General features: G+C 33.9%; 1 protein-coding gene across 6 annotated transcripts in view; it reads right to left on the bottom strand.

The window, feature by feature from the left end:
* The window catches only part of Gpm6a (glycoprotein m6a), a 332,077-nt gene that overhangs the window by 18,885 nt on the left and 299,085 nt on the right, over window positions 1–14,107 (bottom strand). For 4 of the 6 annotated variants that reach the window (NM_001394533.1, XM_063275414.1, XM_039094504.2 and 1 more), the window contains one exon: window positions 5,569–5,761. In NM_001394533.1, the coding sequence (NP_001381462.1) occupies window positions 5,569–5,761 (193 nt within the window). Of the gene's footprint in view, window positions 1–5,568; window positions 5,762–8,128; window positions 8,148–8,483; window positions 8,580–14,107 lie in introns of those variants that run through there. The other 2 variants (NM_001394534.1, XM_063275415.1) reach the window with 2 other exon arrangements.

Genomic DNA, 14,107 nt, shown 5'->3' on the forward strand with positions numbered 1-14,107 from the left:
TGGTAAAAATGCACATTACTTGACTTATTTCAGAACTCATCAATTCAATAAGATTTTTCTAACACCAGTTTTACCTATAAAATAATGATCTGATCTCCAAGGTTAATCAGTTATCTACATGAACTCTTAATTTGTCTGCTATTGAAACATTTTGTAAGTAAAAGGTAAAACTGGTTTATGTATCAACACTGTAGATGTGTAGAGAAAGTTTACAGACTACCATAGCTTCAAAGCCTTACGTTATCTTGCCTAGTCTTATCTTGTCTCCTTGTTTCAACCATTAAAATGTCAGTAACTGTTTTGTTATTAATTCCCAAAAAATAAATATGAACAATGAAAACTGTAGATATTATAAATTTATAACATTAGTTGGAAATAAAACAGTGAATATTTGAGGTTAATGTTTACTTCATTTTAAATTATTAAATAATATATAATATAGAAAATTAATTTTGATACATTAATATAATGTCAGAGTTAGAATATTTTAAAAATATAATGTGTTCTGTCTGTAAATCCATGTTATCATATCCTGAACCCTTTCTATTATTTTTTTAAATAAAATACAACACTTACAAAATAAATTATAGAGAGTTTTATTTAAGGGTAAAGCTAACATGTGACCAAACCTCAGAATATTTATTCAAGAGGCCAAATTATTTAGCAATTAAGTGTTTGGATCACCTTTTGATGTCTAAATTTTAACATACCCATATTTCATTGTTTTTAAATTTGTTGTGTAGTCATAAAATACTTAGCCTTCTCTTGCTTGCTTTGTCAAAAGATGAGTAAAGAACACAGCAGTAACACACTGTCAAACCTCTCCCAGGTAAGAGATTCTGGGACAAAACTTAGAAGAGTTCCTCTTCACCACACACAGCAGATATTGAGTCATTTGCAGAGGGTGTGAGCTGGAGGGGTTGTGCTAATATGTAGATGTTGTTGAAATGGAAGGATAATGGGAGGAGATTAAATTATAAACTAACTTCTCACAAGTTTGGAGCCCACACAAGATGTGGACTTGAAGAACCAAATCAGCCTATCAATGTCTAAAATGCTTCTGGGAAAACAACTAATAAAGGAGGGCAGTAATGGGGGGAGGATTGGGAGGGGAACACCCATATAGAAGGGGAGGGGGAGGGGTTAGGGGGATGTTGGCCTGGAAACTGGGAAAGGGAATAACAATTGAAATGTAAATAAGAAATACCCAATTTAATAAAAATGGAGAAAAAAAAACTTAACAGGTTACCTTAGCCAATACAATTTTTCCAGCTACATCTATTTATGTGGAAATATTAGAATTTCCTTTTTTTCTTTTTTTGAATAAAGAAATGTATTTTAAACAATAAATGTAATAAAGTTATATTAATCATAAAAAAATCTAAAAGCCGATTTAAAAAACATTCTCTGCTTTCTTTGAAGGCTTCCACACCTTGACTGAACAATGACAAACTATTTAACAGGTAGTTTTAACCGGAAAGTTAGAATGTAGAGTACACCAGTGGTAGTGCATGCCTAAAATGTCACTCTGAAGAATGGAAACCAACTGCAGACTTAACTGTGAAGAGTAAAACTCCATGGTAGACGGAGGACTAGTAAAACTCAATGGCTACATTTCATGGTTTCATGTTTTTCAAAGATTGTCCTTCAATGTTAGAGATGTGGATTATTCTTAGATACTTGCATTTATTTAGGAGGTGAAGAGAGAAATAAAGGAAAAGGGAGGGGAAAGGTAGAGGGGAGAGAAGGATAGAAAAAATAATGGAGGACGGAAAGAAAGAAAGTGAGAGAAAGAGAGACAGACAGACACACACACACAGGGAGGGAGGGAGGGAGGGAGGGAGGGAGGGAGAGAGAGAGAGAGAGAGAGAGAGAGAGAGAGAGAGAGAGAGAGAGAATATGATAAAGAGAATAACTCCTCAGATCCTTAATAAAACAAGTGGAAATTGGGGGCCTTTAGAAATTTTCATCTTGGGGATGGAGAGATGGCTCAGCAGTTAAGAGAACTGACTGTTCTTCCAGAGGTCCTGAGTTCTATTCCCAGCAACCACATGGTAGCTCCCAACCATATGGGATCTTGGGTATCTGAAGACAGCTACAGTGTACTCTTATACACAAAATAAATAAAAAAATCTTTTGTAAAAAAGAAATTTTCACCATTGTATGGTAGCTCTCTCATCTAATTAAACAAGCCATATTTTCTTTTTTAAGCATGTGATGTAGGAGCCTTAATATATAAATAAACACTAAAATTAATCACATGCTTTCTCTATGATCATTTTCCTATGTATTCTTTTCAAACAACTTTTTCATGGGCAAGTCATATCACCCATAAGTCTAATATTTGTCTCATCTACTTTATGGTTTTTGTTTGGCATCCTCTGTTTCTCTTTTTATTTTTCCTATTCTTTCTAACATTCCCATCCGTGTACGCAGCCCACCTGAAGGCAATCTCCACAACTTTGAAGTTTTCATAATTACAAACTTCTCAGTTCTCAGCCATCACACTGAGAGATGGATGGTACAGACCTTTGCTGTATTCTTCTGCTTTTCTTTGGAGGGGAGTTGCTTTTCTTTGGTTGGTTTTTGTTTATTTGTTTTTTTTTGTTTTGTTTTCTTTTGCTTTTTTGTTTATTTTTGGGTTTTTTTTGTGCAAATCAATCTATATGGAAGCTCTCTGAGAACTATATAATGAATTTAAGGAATTGAACTATGAAAAGAAATAATTTGACCTCCCCCGAATCAATGTACTATTCTCCTCATCCAAATATACTTTATTGGTCTTATATTTAACTTCTTGTATAATGGATCAAATGTACAATAAAAAATATGTAGTCTAAAGTTTCTTCTAAATTCACTTTCCAAAACACATACAGATAGTATCCTAAAAGTTTGAGCAGAGATCTGTGATATCTTAATATTTGCTGTTTAAATACATTTATAATTAATTATTTATATATATATAGTCATTTATTAGTCTTCTGACACCGTACAAACTTTATGTGCTATGACTGAATAAAGCAATTTGAATTCAGACTAAATATAGAGAACTGTGGATTCAAAGACATCTGTGGTAGCTTAAAATAATGAACAGTGAGAACATATTTTGTCCAGACTAGGCTGAGATATAACTAAAAAGAAAATGTCAGTTTTATCACATTAAAATATGTCCATGAAATCATCTCACCAAAACTCTCCTGAACTAACTAGCAATAACCCAATTGGATTTTCTTTTCTTTCTTCTTCATCTCCTCCTCTCTCTCCCTGAAAGAAAGGGGTTCATTATGTAGCCCTGGCTGTCCTTGAACTCAGCATGTAAACTAGGCTGGGCTGGAATTCAGAGATCAGCCTGTCTCTGCCTCCTGGATGCTGGTGATAAAGGTTCTGCACCACTGTGCCCTGCTTACACAGTTGGATTTTGAAATAACACATTCCATGTGAATTATAGGCATATGAACTTTAAACAAAGGATGATTCTGGCAATCTAAATCCAAGATGCTGATTTGGTTCTATGTGTTTGGTAATGTTAAATTCAATTAATAAATCATAGGAATGCATATTTATTACATAATTCGATGGGTAAAGCTAGTTTAAAATAATTTGTAAAATAATGTTATAATATGAAATAGACAACTTTTAATTTGCTAATAAGTATCCATATGCAAGTTTGGGGACATAATATTTCAAATATATGGATTATAGTTTTTAATAATTATTTCCCATTTTCTCAGCACTGAGGATTGAATTTCATAGACTCTAGATGAGGCTCTCATACTCACAAACTAAGTGTTACATTCTACCACATGGCACCATCCTCAGCTCATTTTGTGATTTTAATGTTGAGAAAGACTCATACTAAATTTCCAAGGATGACATTGAACATACTCTATATTTGAGCTTCAGATTCACCTTAACTCAGCCTCATGAGTAGCTAAGCTTATAGAGATTTGCCACATGTCTTGGCTGGTCTCATTGCTTCAGTAATTCCTTTTTTTTCTAATCACTGCTTGTTGAAGGACTACAGGCTTCCTTCATTATATTTCAATTTTAGTGATCAGAATTTATCAATGTTTAAAGTCTTCAAATTTTTAAGATAAATATAAAAACTAAATAACTTTTCCTTAAAATACATGCTACCTCTTCTTTTGCCAAGAACATATCCTTTTTCCCACAGAGTAGAGAATTGTAATTCTACTGGACAGCAAGAATGTACATCTGTATTCTCTACATTCACAGGGAATATTAACATTAGTTACCTCAGTGATATAACTTATTAAAAGTATTGTTGAAAACAATATGCTTATAGTTTATTAAGACTAAAGAAATTTGGCAACATTGTAAACTGTTTTTGAGACAGGGTCTTCATGAAGCCATGTAGATCAAGCTGGTTTGAAACAGAGATATGCCTGCCTCCTTTTCCCAAGTTCTGGGATTAAAGGTGCCAGCTACTACACTTGGCCCTAATATTGCATAGTTTGATACTGTAGTTATAGGAGAGTTTTCTTCTAATAAGGAGTTAGTAGACCTCAGTGTGACACCAAGAATGGATTTGGATAAATTGCAGTTGATTACTTTGGATATGGTTAAAGAGCAATGGCACCACAAACAGCATGACAGCCATTATGATTTGAAAGTATAAAAAATCTGATTCCAGAAAATGTGAGCATACAGTAAAACCAATTGAGTGTGTTTAGAAAGGAATAAAATAAATATTTCAAACATACAAAACAAAGCAGCATGAAATAAAGTCAAGTAGTGTCAAGGCTAAGAAACATGAGTAGTTTTGGAGAAAGATAGTTTGTATTAAAAAACATATAAAAATAATTTCTGTCTATGATTATGAAATCACCCAAGAGATTATGAGAATTAATTATTTGGAAATGAATACTCTTGTAAGTGAATCCCGAAGATTTGTTCTCTGTAATATTAAAGAGGCTTAAACCAAAACAAAAGACTTTCACTTCCAGACTGCTAGAGTTATGTTTACAGAAATATTATTTTTACATCTTCATAACTTTTATCCTAAAGGTACATTTTAGGGCATCAAAAGCACAATTCTGTATGATATTTAATTTTTATCTTACAAGAAACCATAATAACTTTTAACAATATTTACAGTATTTTCTGTAATGTAGAGGAAGTAATATAATTCATGACTGGGTTAAAGTTGTGAAGTGTCTAATCCTGCTTAGAATTTTATAAATTTCCTAGAATTAACAGTCAAGCCTAGATTTGTGCCTGCCTTTATCCTCTGTCTTTTCATATTCATTTTAAGAAGAGCCTATGTTCAAATTTGAAGAACAAGGCAAAATTTTCCTGCTTCATGGAACTTTAATTCGTATAAAAGTCTTGGTAAAACCTCTACTACTTTGGCCTTGGGTACTATGCAAAGTACTTTGTGTTCATTGACAGATCAACCCATTTTTTTATTTTTGTTTTTTGTTGTTGTTTTGTTTTGTTTTTCTAATCATCACCTTACCTAGCTAGGCCTCTATTTATTTAGGAAAATAGTAGGAACATAAACAATGTAACGCACTTACTAAAAGGTGGATGTAAAAAATGACTTACATGGTAAAAACATCCAGTGTGTCTCCAGCAGTTCTTGCCATCTCAAAGTAGGTCTGCAGAATGTTGACTGTTCCAGAAAGGGCTTCATGACCACAGCCACAGAACAGGGCAACGCCTGCATACAGCAGGATGGTAGCAATCAGAGAAGCATAGGGAATACCTCCCAGGCATTTAATGCAGCACTCAAAACACCCTGTAGAAGAGCAAATGAAAAAAAGAAGGAAAACTCATGTTATTTATGCATCTTGATAAAATATTTCTATGACCTCAACACTTTAGGATATTGTATTAATATTGATAGATGATCCCAAGCCAAGCACATTAGATCAAGTCCTAGAGGGTACTGGAAAGAATGAGGATGAAGTCCATTGTTACAGTCCATGCTCTGCCATCAGGTGGACACTTGCGAGGCTCACAACTTCATCTTCTACCCTAGTCCAGCCGAAGCCCCTCTTTTCTAACCATACTCCTATAAACCACCACACAAGCATGCATATCACTCTGGTTTAAATTCATTGCTCATGTTTTTAATGTGTTTTAATTTTATTTAAACAGTGTCTATTTCTTTGAACTGTTTATACAATTTTCAGATCATTATTTGAAACCTGTAGTACTCTGCAAATTCAACTGAGTTTTGACCTACAGAACACAAATGTAGAGAAGAAACAAATCAGGCAGTATTAGAATACATATTCTAATACTAATATTAAAGAAATTAAAGATGAGTTCTGAGTTCATATATGTGTGTTCCTTACACAGTGACTCATAATGAAAAATATATTTATAGTTTTTGGTTAAAAATAAATGAAAAAGACCTGGACACAGATGAAGGCAGAGAACAGGAAGAGCATAATACTGATCCCATCACTGTGATTTTTAACAGCTTAAATCTTTTGACTTACAATGAATGGAGAACATAAGAGGATGACCTTGTACTGTTCTTGTGATGATTAAATGAGACAATATATAAAATAATACCTGTACAACAAACAACTCCATAAATGTAAGCTGCTGTCATTAGTCATAATTCAAATTGAGGATAGAATTGATACCATAGCATGAAATTAATTTGCTCCATAATACACTTCATATACATGTCCTGAACATAATTGTGTAATATTTTTAGTGGGTCTACATTCTAATTATATCCTGTCATATGAGGCTTATTCTTAGACTCTTCACTGGCAGCACTGTCTCAGGGCTAAAAACGTTACATATTTGGGAGGATTTGTCTTTCAGATTATAATACTTTTTGGTTATAGATTCTTTATCTTTGTGCATCTTAATCTTTATGTTTTATATGCAACAAGATATAAAATAGGAGATTCAAAAGTTCCCCTGTAAAGTGACTTTATGTTTGGAGAATGAGCTAGTGTGTTATTTTGATATAGATCATTACACAGGCTTAGAGAAGCGTAACCCATAAGATTTCCTTCAGAAGAAATTTAAACAGGAGTCCAACACCACCCCCACTTTTGTTGCTCTTTCTTATGAAAGAAAATTTTTATTTCCTGAATATATGTATATATATATATATATATATATATATATCCTACACAGAGAGAGAGAGAGAGAGAGAGAGACAGAGACAGAGACAGAGACAGAGACAGAGAGAGAAATAGAGAGAGAGAATATATAGGGAAGTAGAAAAGGTTAGAACAGCTTGAAACTTCATATAGTAGAAAAAAATTTCACCAACAGATGGCTGAGACCAGTGTATAGTATTTGAATGTCATTGAGCCCAGTTTTGGTAGAGCCTAAAAGGGTGGCAGAGAAAAAAAAACTCGACTATTTTCTTTCAATCTTCTATCCTTTCCATCTCAGTAATTACTTAAAATTGAAGGGGAAAACAAGTACTAACAAGATTAGTACTAACAAGATTAGTACTAACAAGAGAAAAGACTTCCTAATCTGTCAAGTTTACCAAATGGCTACAATGACTTTGAGTCCTAGTTTTATGGTTCCTTTCTGTTCCTATTCTCAAAGCATTAGATAGTTAGGGAAGAATTCTACTGCAGACCCTTTATAATGTCAAAACTAAATGCTCATGCTCAACATGATCACCTGCTTATAAGTTCAGACACAAAGAAAAGATAATAAATAGTGAGTGCCATCACCTTTGCTTTATCCTAGAGCACAGGACTTTTTACAGGAGAATAAAATGGGAAATCAGAGTACCTCAAGAACAGATAAAATAAACACATAAAAATGATCACCAAAATGGTCATTGAGGACTTCTGGTTTATGTTATTCCCAATGTAGAGCTAGTTTGTACTTAGTTAATCTTTATCCTACTGTGCTGTGTGTGGGCAATATTAGCTTCTGTGCCATGTTTTATCTCCCCAAGAAGAAATGTGCTCACAAACCAGAACATCAATTGCAACTTTAACTTGCTAGTGGCTTCCAAAATTTAGAAATATGTAATACACTAGAGGAAAACAAAGTTGGTGACTCTGAATTAATACACATTTCGAAAATAGTTCAGTATCCAAAAGACACCAAAATGTATCCTTCTTCCATGTTGAAATGCTGTCATATAAATTACTCAGAATTATGTTACCTTTGCTGACAAATGCAAGTTCCTATAAATTTCCATTTCTGTGCAGTAGAAAAATTGAGGGTAGAAAAATTGAAGTGTTGACCCTTTGCAAAACTTCTGTTCAAATTAAATCCTTAAGCATCTCACTGGGGACATACTGAGCTTGTGAAGGACTACATCCTCATCAAAGCCTTTCTTCCTATGAGCCTGAGCAAAGTTGTCTACTGCATTTAAAGAAGTCTTTTTGAGCTCTCATATGAAGAAGCTGCACATCATTTCAGCATTCTCTCCAGCTGCCAGAATCCCACATAGTTGCTGGTAGGGGAGCTTCTTTCCACCCACAGTGAGAAACAGCCTTGGCAGATAGTAGCATTACCATAGCAACCATGCCTCTGGGCCAGGATGCACTCCCAGTAATCACTGTTGAAGGCTGAGGATTCTGTTGTCCCCCATCATCATGCTTTTACTGAACCTAAAGTACAAAAACACTCTATTAAATGAAAATTAATGAAGTATAGTAATTGGGGTTCTGGCACTGGAGGGAATAGATTTCTTGAGAAAAAAAATCTCTACAAAGACAGTAATGATCACTTTGTATATTTTTCAACACTACATATTACGAGAATAGGACCTTTTAATTCTCAAATAAAGCTAAGATTCAAATATTGATGGAGAATTGGCCTGCTATATCCATGTGTGCACACAAAAAGCATTTATTATGTCCAGTTTCTGGGTAAAGTGTCTCAAGTAAAATAATGCAATATTGCTGGTTTTAAGATAAAGATAAACATGAAAGGGTTCAGAAAGCTTTGTTTTCAACACAACCTAAAGACATTAGCGTGTTGACCATTATTTAATGAGGTTATATAAAGTGGTTTCTTCAGATATAAAATTTGCAGAGGAATCAGAAATTCCCCTGATATGATTGTTCTTAAAAGGTGCATCTTTACCTTTTTATACACTATAAAATCTGTTTGCCCCTACTGAACTATTAACAAACAAGCACAGTCCTTGACTACAATTATTTCTCACTCTGTACCAAAGTGAAAAACAAGAACTAAAGGAACAAGAAAGAAAGAGTAATTAAGTGGAAGCCAGCACAACAGAAAAGAGAGACCAACAAAATAAGAATAATCATACACGAAAAATGTATGCATTCATGATTTTTTCCTAGTATCTTTTATTGAGGACATGTATTCAAAAAAATTCCTATCTTAGTCATTATCAGATAGGCAGAAAGGAGTTTTGATTTATTAGCTATCTATTCTCCTCTGTTACATATGTTCTCCTTGTCCCTGTCCCTGTCACTGTCCCTGTCCCTGTCCTCTCCTTTCCCTTTCTCCTCTCTCACCTCTCTTCTCTCTTTACTTTTCCTTCCTCTCTTCTCTCCCTTTCGTTTTCCTCTCTTCTCCCCCTCCTTCTCCTCGCCTCTCCTCCTCTCTTCTCCTTCTCCTCTCACTATCTCTGTCAATAACACCTCCCATCCTATCATAATCATATCGTACATGATCGTAGCACATCAATTACCTACCACATACCCGTCTTGATTTATGGTAGAGGAAACTGCACTCACACAGTCATTTTTTCAGGTGTGCCATTACCACTTACTGTTCACTTAATTTATCCTGTACATTTTAGAGATTCTATATATTAACTCAGTACATTTTGATTGGCTTTTTCATATTTATTTTAGAACTATGACCCTTAAATTATTTTCTAGGTCCTGAGAATAATTTCGGAATGTTTTGTTATGTTGTTGATAATCATGTCATCTATGAATATTCTAAGTGCTTTCTCTGTCTTTTCTATACTTGTACATTCTTATTTATAGTTTTTGTTATCTTACTCTGTTAAGTAAAATCAATTAAATGTAAAGAAAAACTGTATCATTTTTATTTCTATAAGAGAAACAATGTTTTATTATTAATTTAATGTTGTCTTCTTTGTCTAAATGGGTCTTTTGTGTTTTGAATTCTAAAACTTACTTTTATATCACATGGAAGTTCAATTTTTGCTACCCTTCTATTACCAGTCATGTCAATATTTTTCTTATATTTTATTTATTTTTTCCTTATTGGACTTTATTATTTTACTTCAAAAACCAGTAGTCATGCTAATTTTTAATATGTAGCTAAAATTTTACCTTACCATAATTTTTATTGGATATTTTGTTTTTATAAGTCTACTTAAGGATATGATTATTTAACCCTCACAGAGATGCCAGGGATGGTGCTAGTGGCTAGAGATGTAGAAATTAACAGGACCAGCAGTCTTCATTATCCTGGACCCCTGAGATCTCTCAGACACTGGATCACCAATCAGGCAGCATATACCAGCTGAGACGAGGCCCTCAACACATATACACTAGAGGACTCCTGGGTCTGGATTCAGTCAGAGACGTTGCCCTAGGGGCCCCAGGAAGTTTAGAGGTCTGGTTGGGTGGGTGGGGTGGGGACATCCTTGTGGAGACTGGGGTGGCAGGGTAATGGGATGTAGAAAAGTAGGAGGGTGGAGCAGAAAGGGAATAATATCTGGAGTGTAAAATTTTTTTAAATGACAAAACAGAGATAGAAGGTAGATAATGAACAAATTGTCAAAATTATATTTATGAGTATTTATTTGTGAAAAGTGTGAAGAAATTTGAATAAAGAAGACAGATTAGTAATATTAAAATATCAAGTAAAGGAATGAGTAAATGAGGTGGCATCTACAAAATATCAAAAAGATGTGAAGATATATAAAATAAAACATTCTAGTGGAATTCTTTTCTTTAATAGAAGACTAAATGGCAAAGAAAATATCTATACCAAGGTAAAACACTAAGACAAAGATGGAAATTGGAAAAAATGCACTACAGGAGATTTAAGGAAGAAGCAACCTTCATTACCAAGCATGAGGTGTGTCAATAACAAGGGTAAAACAGAGGTCGGATTTTCATAGAATAGTTAATATGAAACAGTTTTCTAGAAGTTGAGAGGGTAAGCCTCTAGCTAGTCAGAGATCACTCAGTTGTCTTTTGATGATTTTTCTGCCCAATGGTCTAATGCCCATTCACTAATGCTGCAGGGCAGCATGCTAGAACCTCGAAGCCCCTGAGGCCTGATGATGAATTATGTTGCCCCAAGGATTCTTGAAATTTCAAAGAGAAGACCCCAGAAATCAATTTGGGTATTAGACAAATCTTGGTAATCGATGAGGGTCTTAGTATTATCTTCAGAAGTGGGAAATGAGAGATTATCAGCTAAAGTTAAAATATTAATAAATCTTTACACCCTTCACCTCTTTTTAAACTGTCACCTTAGTTTCTACTTTAGCCTTTGCATTTTAACGGAGTGGAGACCAGCTGATTTTCTCCTGTCCAATTGTAGATGGAAACACATCCCCTGGTGGGACTGAGAGAACCATGACAGAAATTCACAGGGCTAAGCTCATTCAATATGCTCACCCCTTTTGTATATCTGGCCAAATGCCACTCACTGTTTGAATCATAAACAAAAGTTTGGTTGTGTGTCTATTAGGTCTATACATGTTTTATGTAGAATTAATTAAGATTGTTATTATTTGGATGCTACTTGTTCCTACATATTAATGAGCTAAAATGTAAGCATTTAATGCTGCTCCAGAAACTTCAAAAATATCATATCAAAATGCGTGTTCTTTATGTCTTGTGATCACAATATTATTTAGTAAATCAAAATCACTGACATTAGGCTAAAAATGTAAAAGTATCCAAATATTATAGATATAGCTCCTTGTAGATGATGATTCAAGGATGAACAATGATAGTTCAAACTTAAACTTATAAAAAATATTTACACTAAACAATGCTTATCAAACATTTTATTGAGTGGTAGTATAAATGTTTTTAATGACTGCAATTAATAAGAGTATAATCCAGTATACATTATAAACAGTATATATAAACAGATTATAACTCAAATAATTAAAAATTTTAAAATATTGTCTTTATTAACATTATTTTCAAATATTTCTTGCTTTTATTCATATACAGAGTCAGCTTATTAAGAAATCTGTGATCTACCATCACAATCATAACCTTAGCACAACTGAAGCCACAGTGGAAATACAGTATAGACCTTGAACCCCAGCAGGTAGGCAGTGAAACCTACCGAAATAAAAACAAAAACCTAATCTACAAAGTCCATAGTTCTGGGAAAGTCTCAGAATGTTTTAACGTTGCTTTTTGGCTTCTTTAGTTCTGCCTTTTGCTAACTCAAGTGTGTCAACTCAGGATGTGTATTTCAGGTGGGCTTAAAAGCCCACCCTGAAAAGAAAGGCTCAGGGCTATGCTGGGGTCCCAAACCCCAAGAGTAGTTAATGGCTGCCTAATAAAGACTATCTCTTGATTTATACCTGTTCACTAGTTAGTAGTCTTCTCTGGAGGATATCTCACAATACTATGTTGTTATATAGCATTGCCAAAATAGTGTTCTCCAGTGATGGACAGGTTATGACTGTAAATATTTTATTCATTGCTACAATACTGTACTTAAACCACGTTCTAATAAAAGAAAACAAGTTAAAAGGATCTCCCAAGTTTGGAGGCTTTCTTTTACCCTCTTACCTTTATAGTTAATTAACAAAATCACCAGAAATTATGTCCTAACTAAAGACCCCAGATTCCCATCATTTTTTAGTGGATTCTGATGTACAGAATCATGATGTTTTAAGATATATCTGTAAACTATGGGACACATATAATATAGTGATTAAACAAGTACCATTACGAGAACTTATGAACATTATTATCACACAACTAATCTTATCCCTGAATTTTCTATGAACACCTTGACCTGTCTCAGAAACATGGTCAAGACTACCACTACATTAACTGGCATCATCTCCCAGCTCTTTATGACCCACGTGACAGCCGAGTGACTATTGTCAGTAGACACTGAAATGCATATGAAAGGCTATTTACTATGAATCTTTTCAGAAAAAAATGTTCGTTTTTATACTTGTTACTATTTAAGGTGCACATAGTTTGTTAGAATTATATTGAGAATTACAGAACTTTCTGTACTGGTCAACATGACTTAGCAAAAGGAATGTTTTGATTAATTAGCTTGTTTCCTCAAGGCAGAAAGCTAATTGCTTCGTTAATGATTAGAACCATACACTTCTAGCTGTGATAAATAATCCCACAGGGTAAAGGAACAGAGAGGGGTAGACAAGTTTCAAATATGGAAAAATAACAAAACAAGTTTTAGGAGAAAAATGTTTGGAGCATATTAAATCTGGTCTGATTTGCAAATACATGTAAGGTTTTCGTAGACCTAAGATAGCTTACTTACGTGATGTCTGGAGATCCAGTCAAAATTTTCATCTATTCCTGCAATAGATTTATTCTTGATATATACCACCTAAATTGAATGGCTTGTTCCCTCACGATAGTCAGAGATCTGTTCAAGACAGTGATCATTCGTTCATTTGCTTATTCATATACTTGTATATTTGCTCATTGGTTGTAATATTCACTGTCTAACAAATTCTCTTAGACTTAGCTAAAAATAACAATTTATTATTGTCTCATCATTTGACAGGGCAGCTGTCTCTCCATGCAATTGTGGCTAGGGGATATTCAAACCTAAGTTGTTTGAATGTACCAGGTTAAGCTGTATGTGCATAAAATTTTCCCCAAAAGCATGAAACCTGAGCTAGCATATGGGGCAAGTCTGAGGTCTCAAATTTATACAAGAAAATATCAAAGATCGTTTGTACCCATCAGTACTTAAACCTGTTTTGAATGCATTTTCTTTCAAAATTCTACTTTGATAAAAAACCACAGTGAGGATTTTTAGTTTGATTCTGAACAAAACTCAAAATAAAAATCAAAATGACACACCAAGACATCAGAAGAGTACCTACAAAGTACCTTAAGGTTTAGAATCATTAATTTCCTTATAAAAAATCTGACAAGAAAAGTGGAGAACATTTGCCTCTTTAGGCACCTAATTTTGGAAATAACTTTGCTGTTTT

The sequence above is a fragment of the Rattus norvegicus genome, chromosome 16 (assembly GCF_036323735.1).
Source record: "Rattus norvegicus strain BN/NHsdMcwi chromosome 16, GRCr8, whole genome shotgun sequence".
In the NCBI taxonomy this organism is placed as follows: domain Eukaryota; kingdom Metazoa; phylum Chordata; class Mammalia; order Rodentia; family Muridae; genus Rattus; species Rattus norvegicus.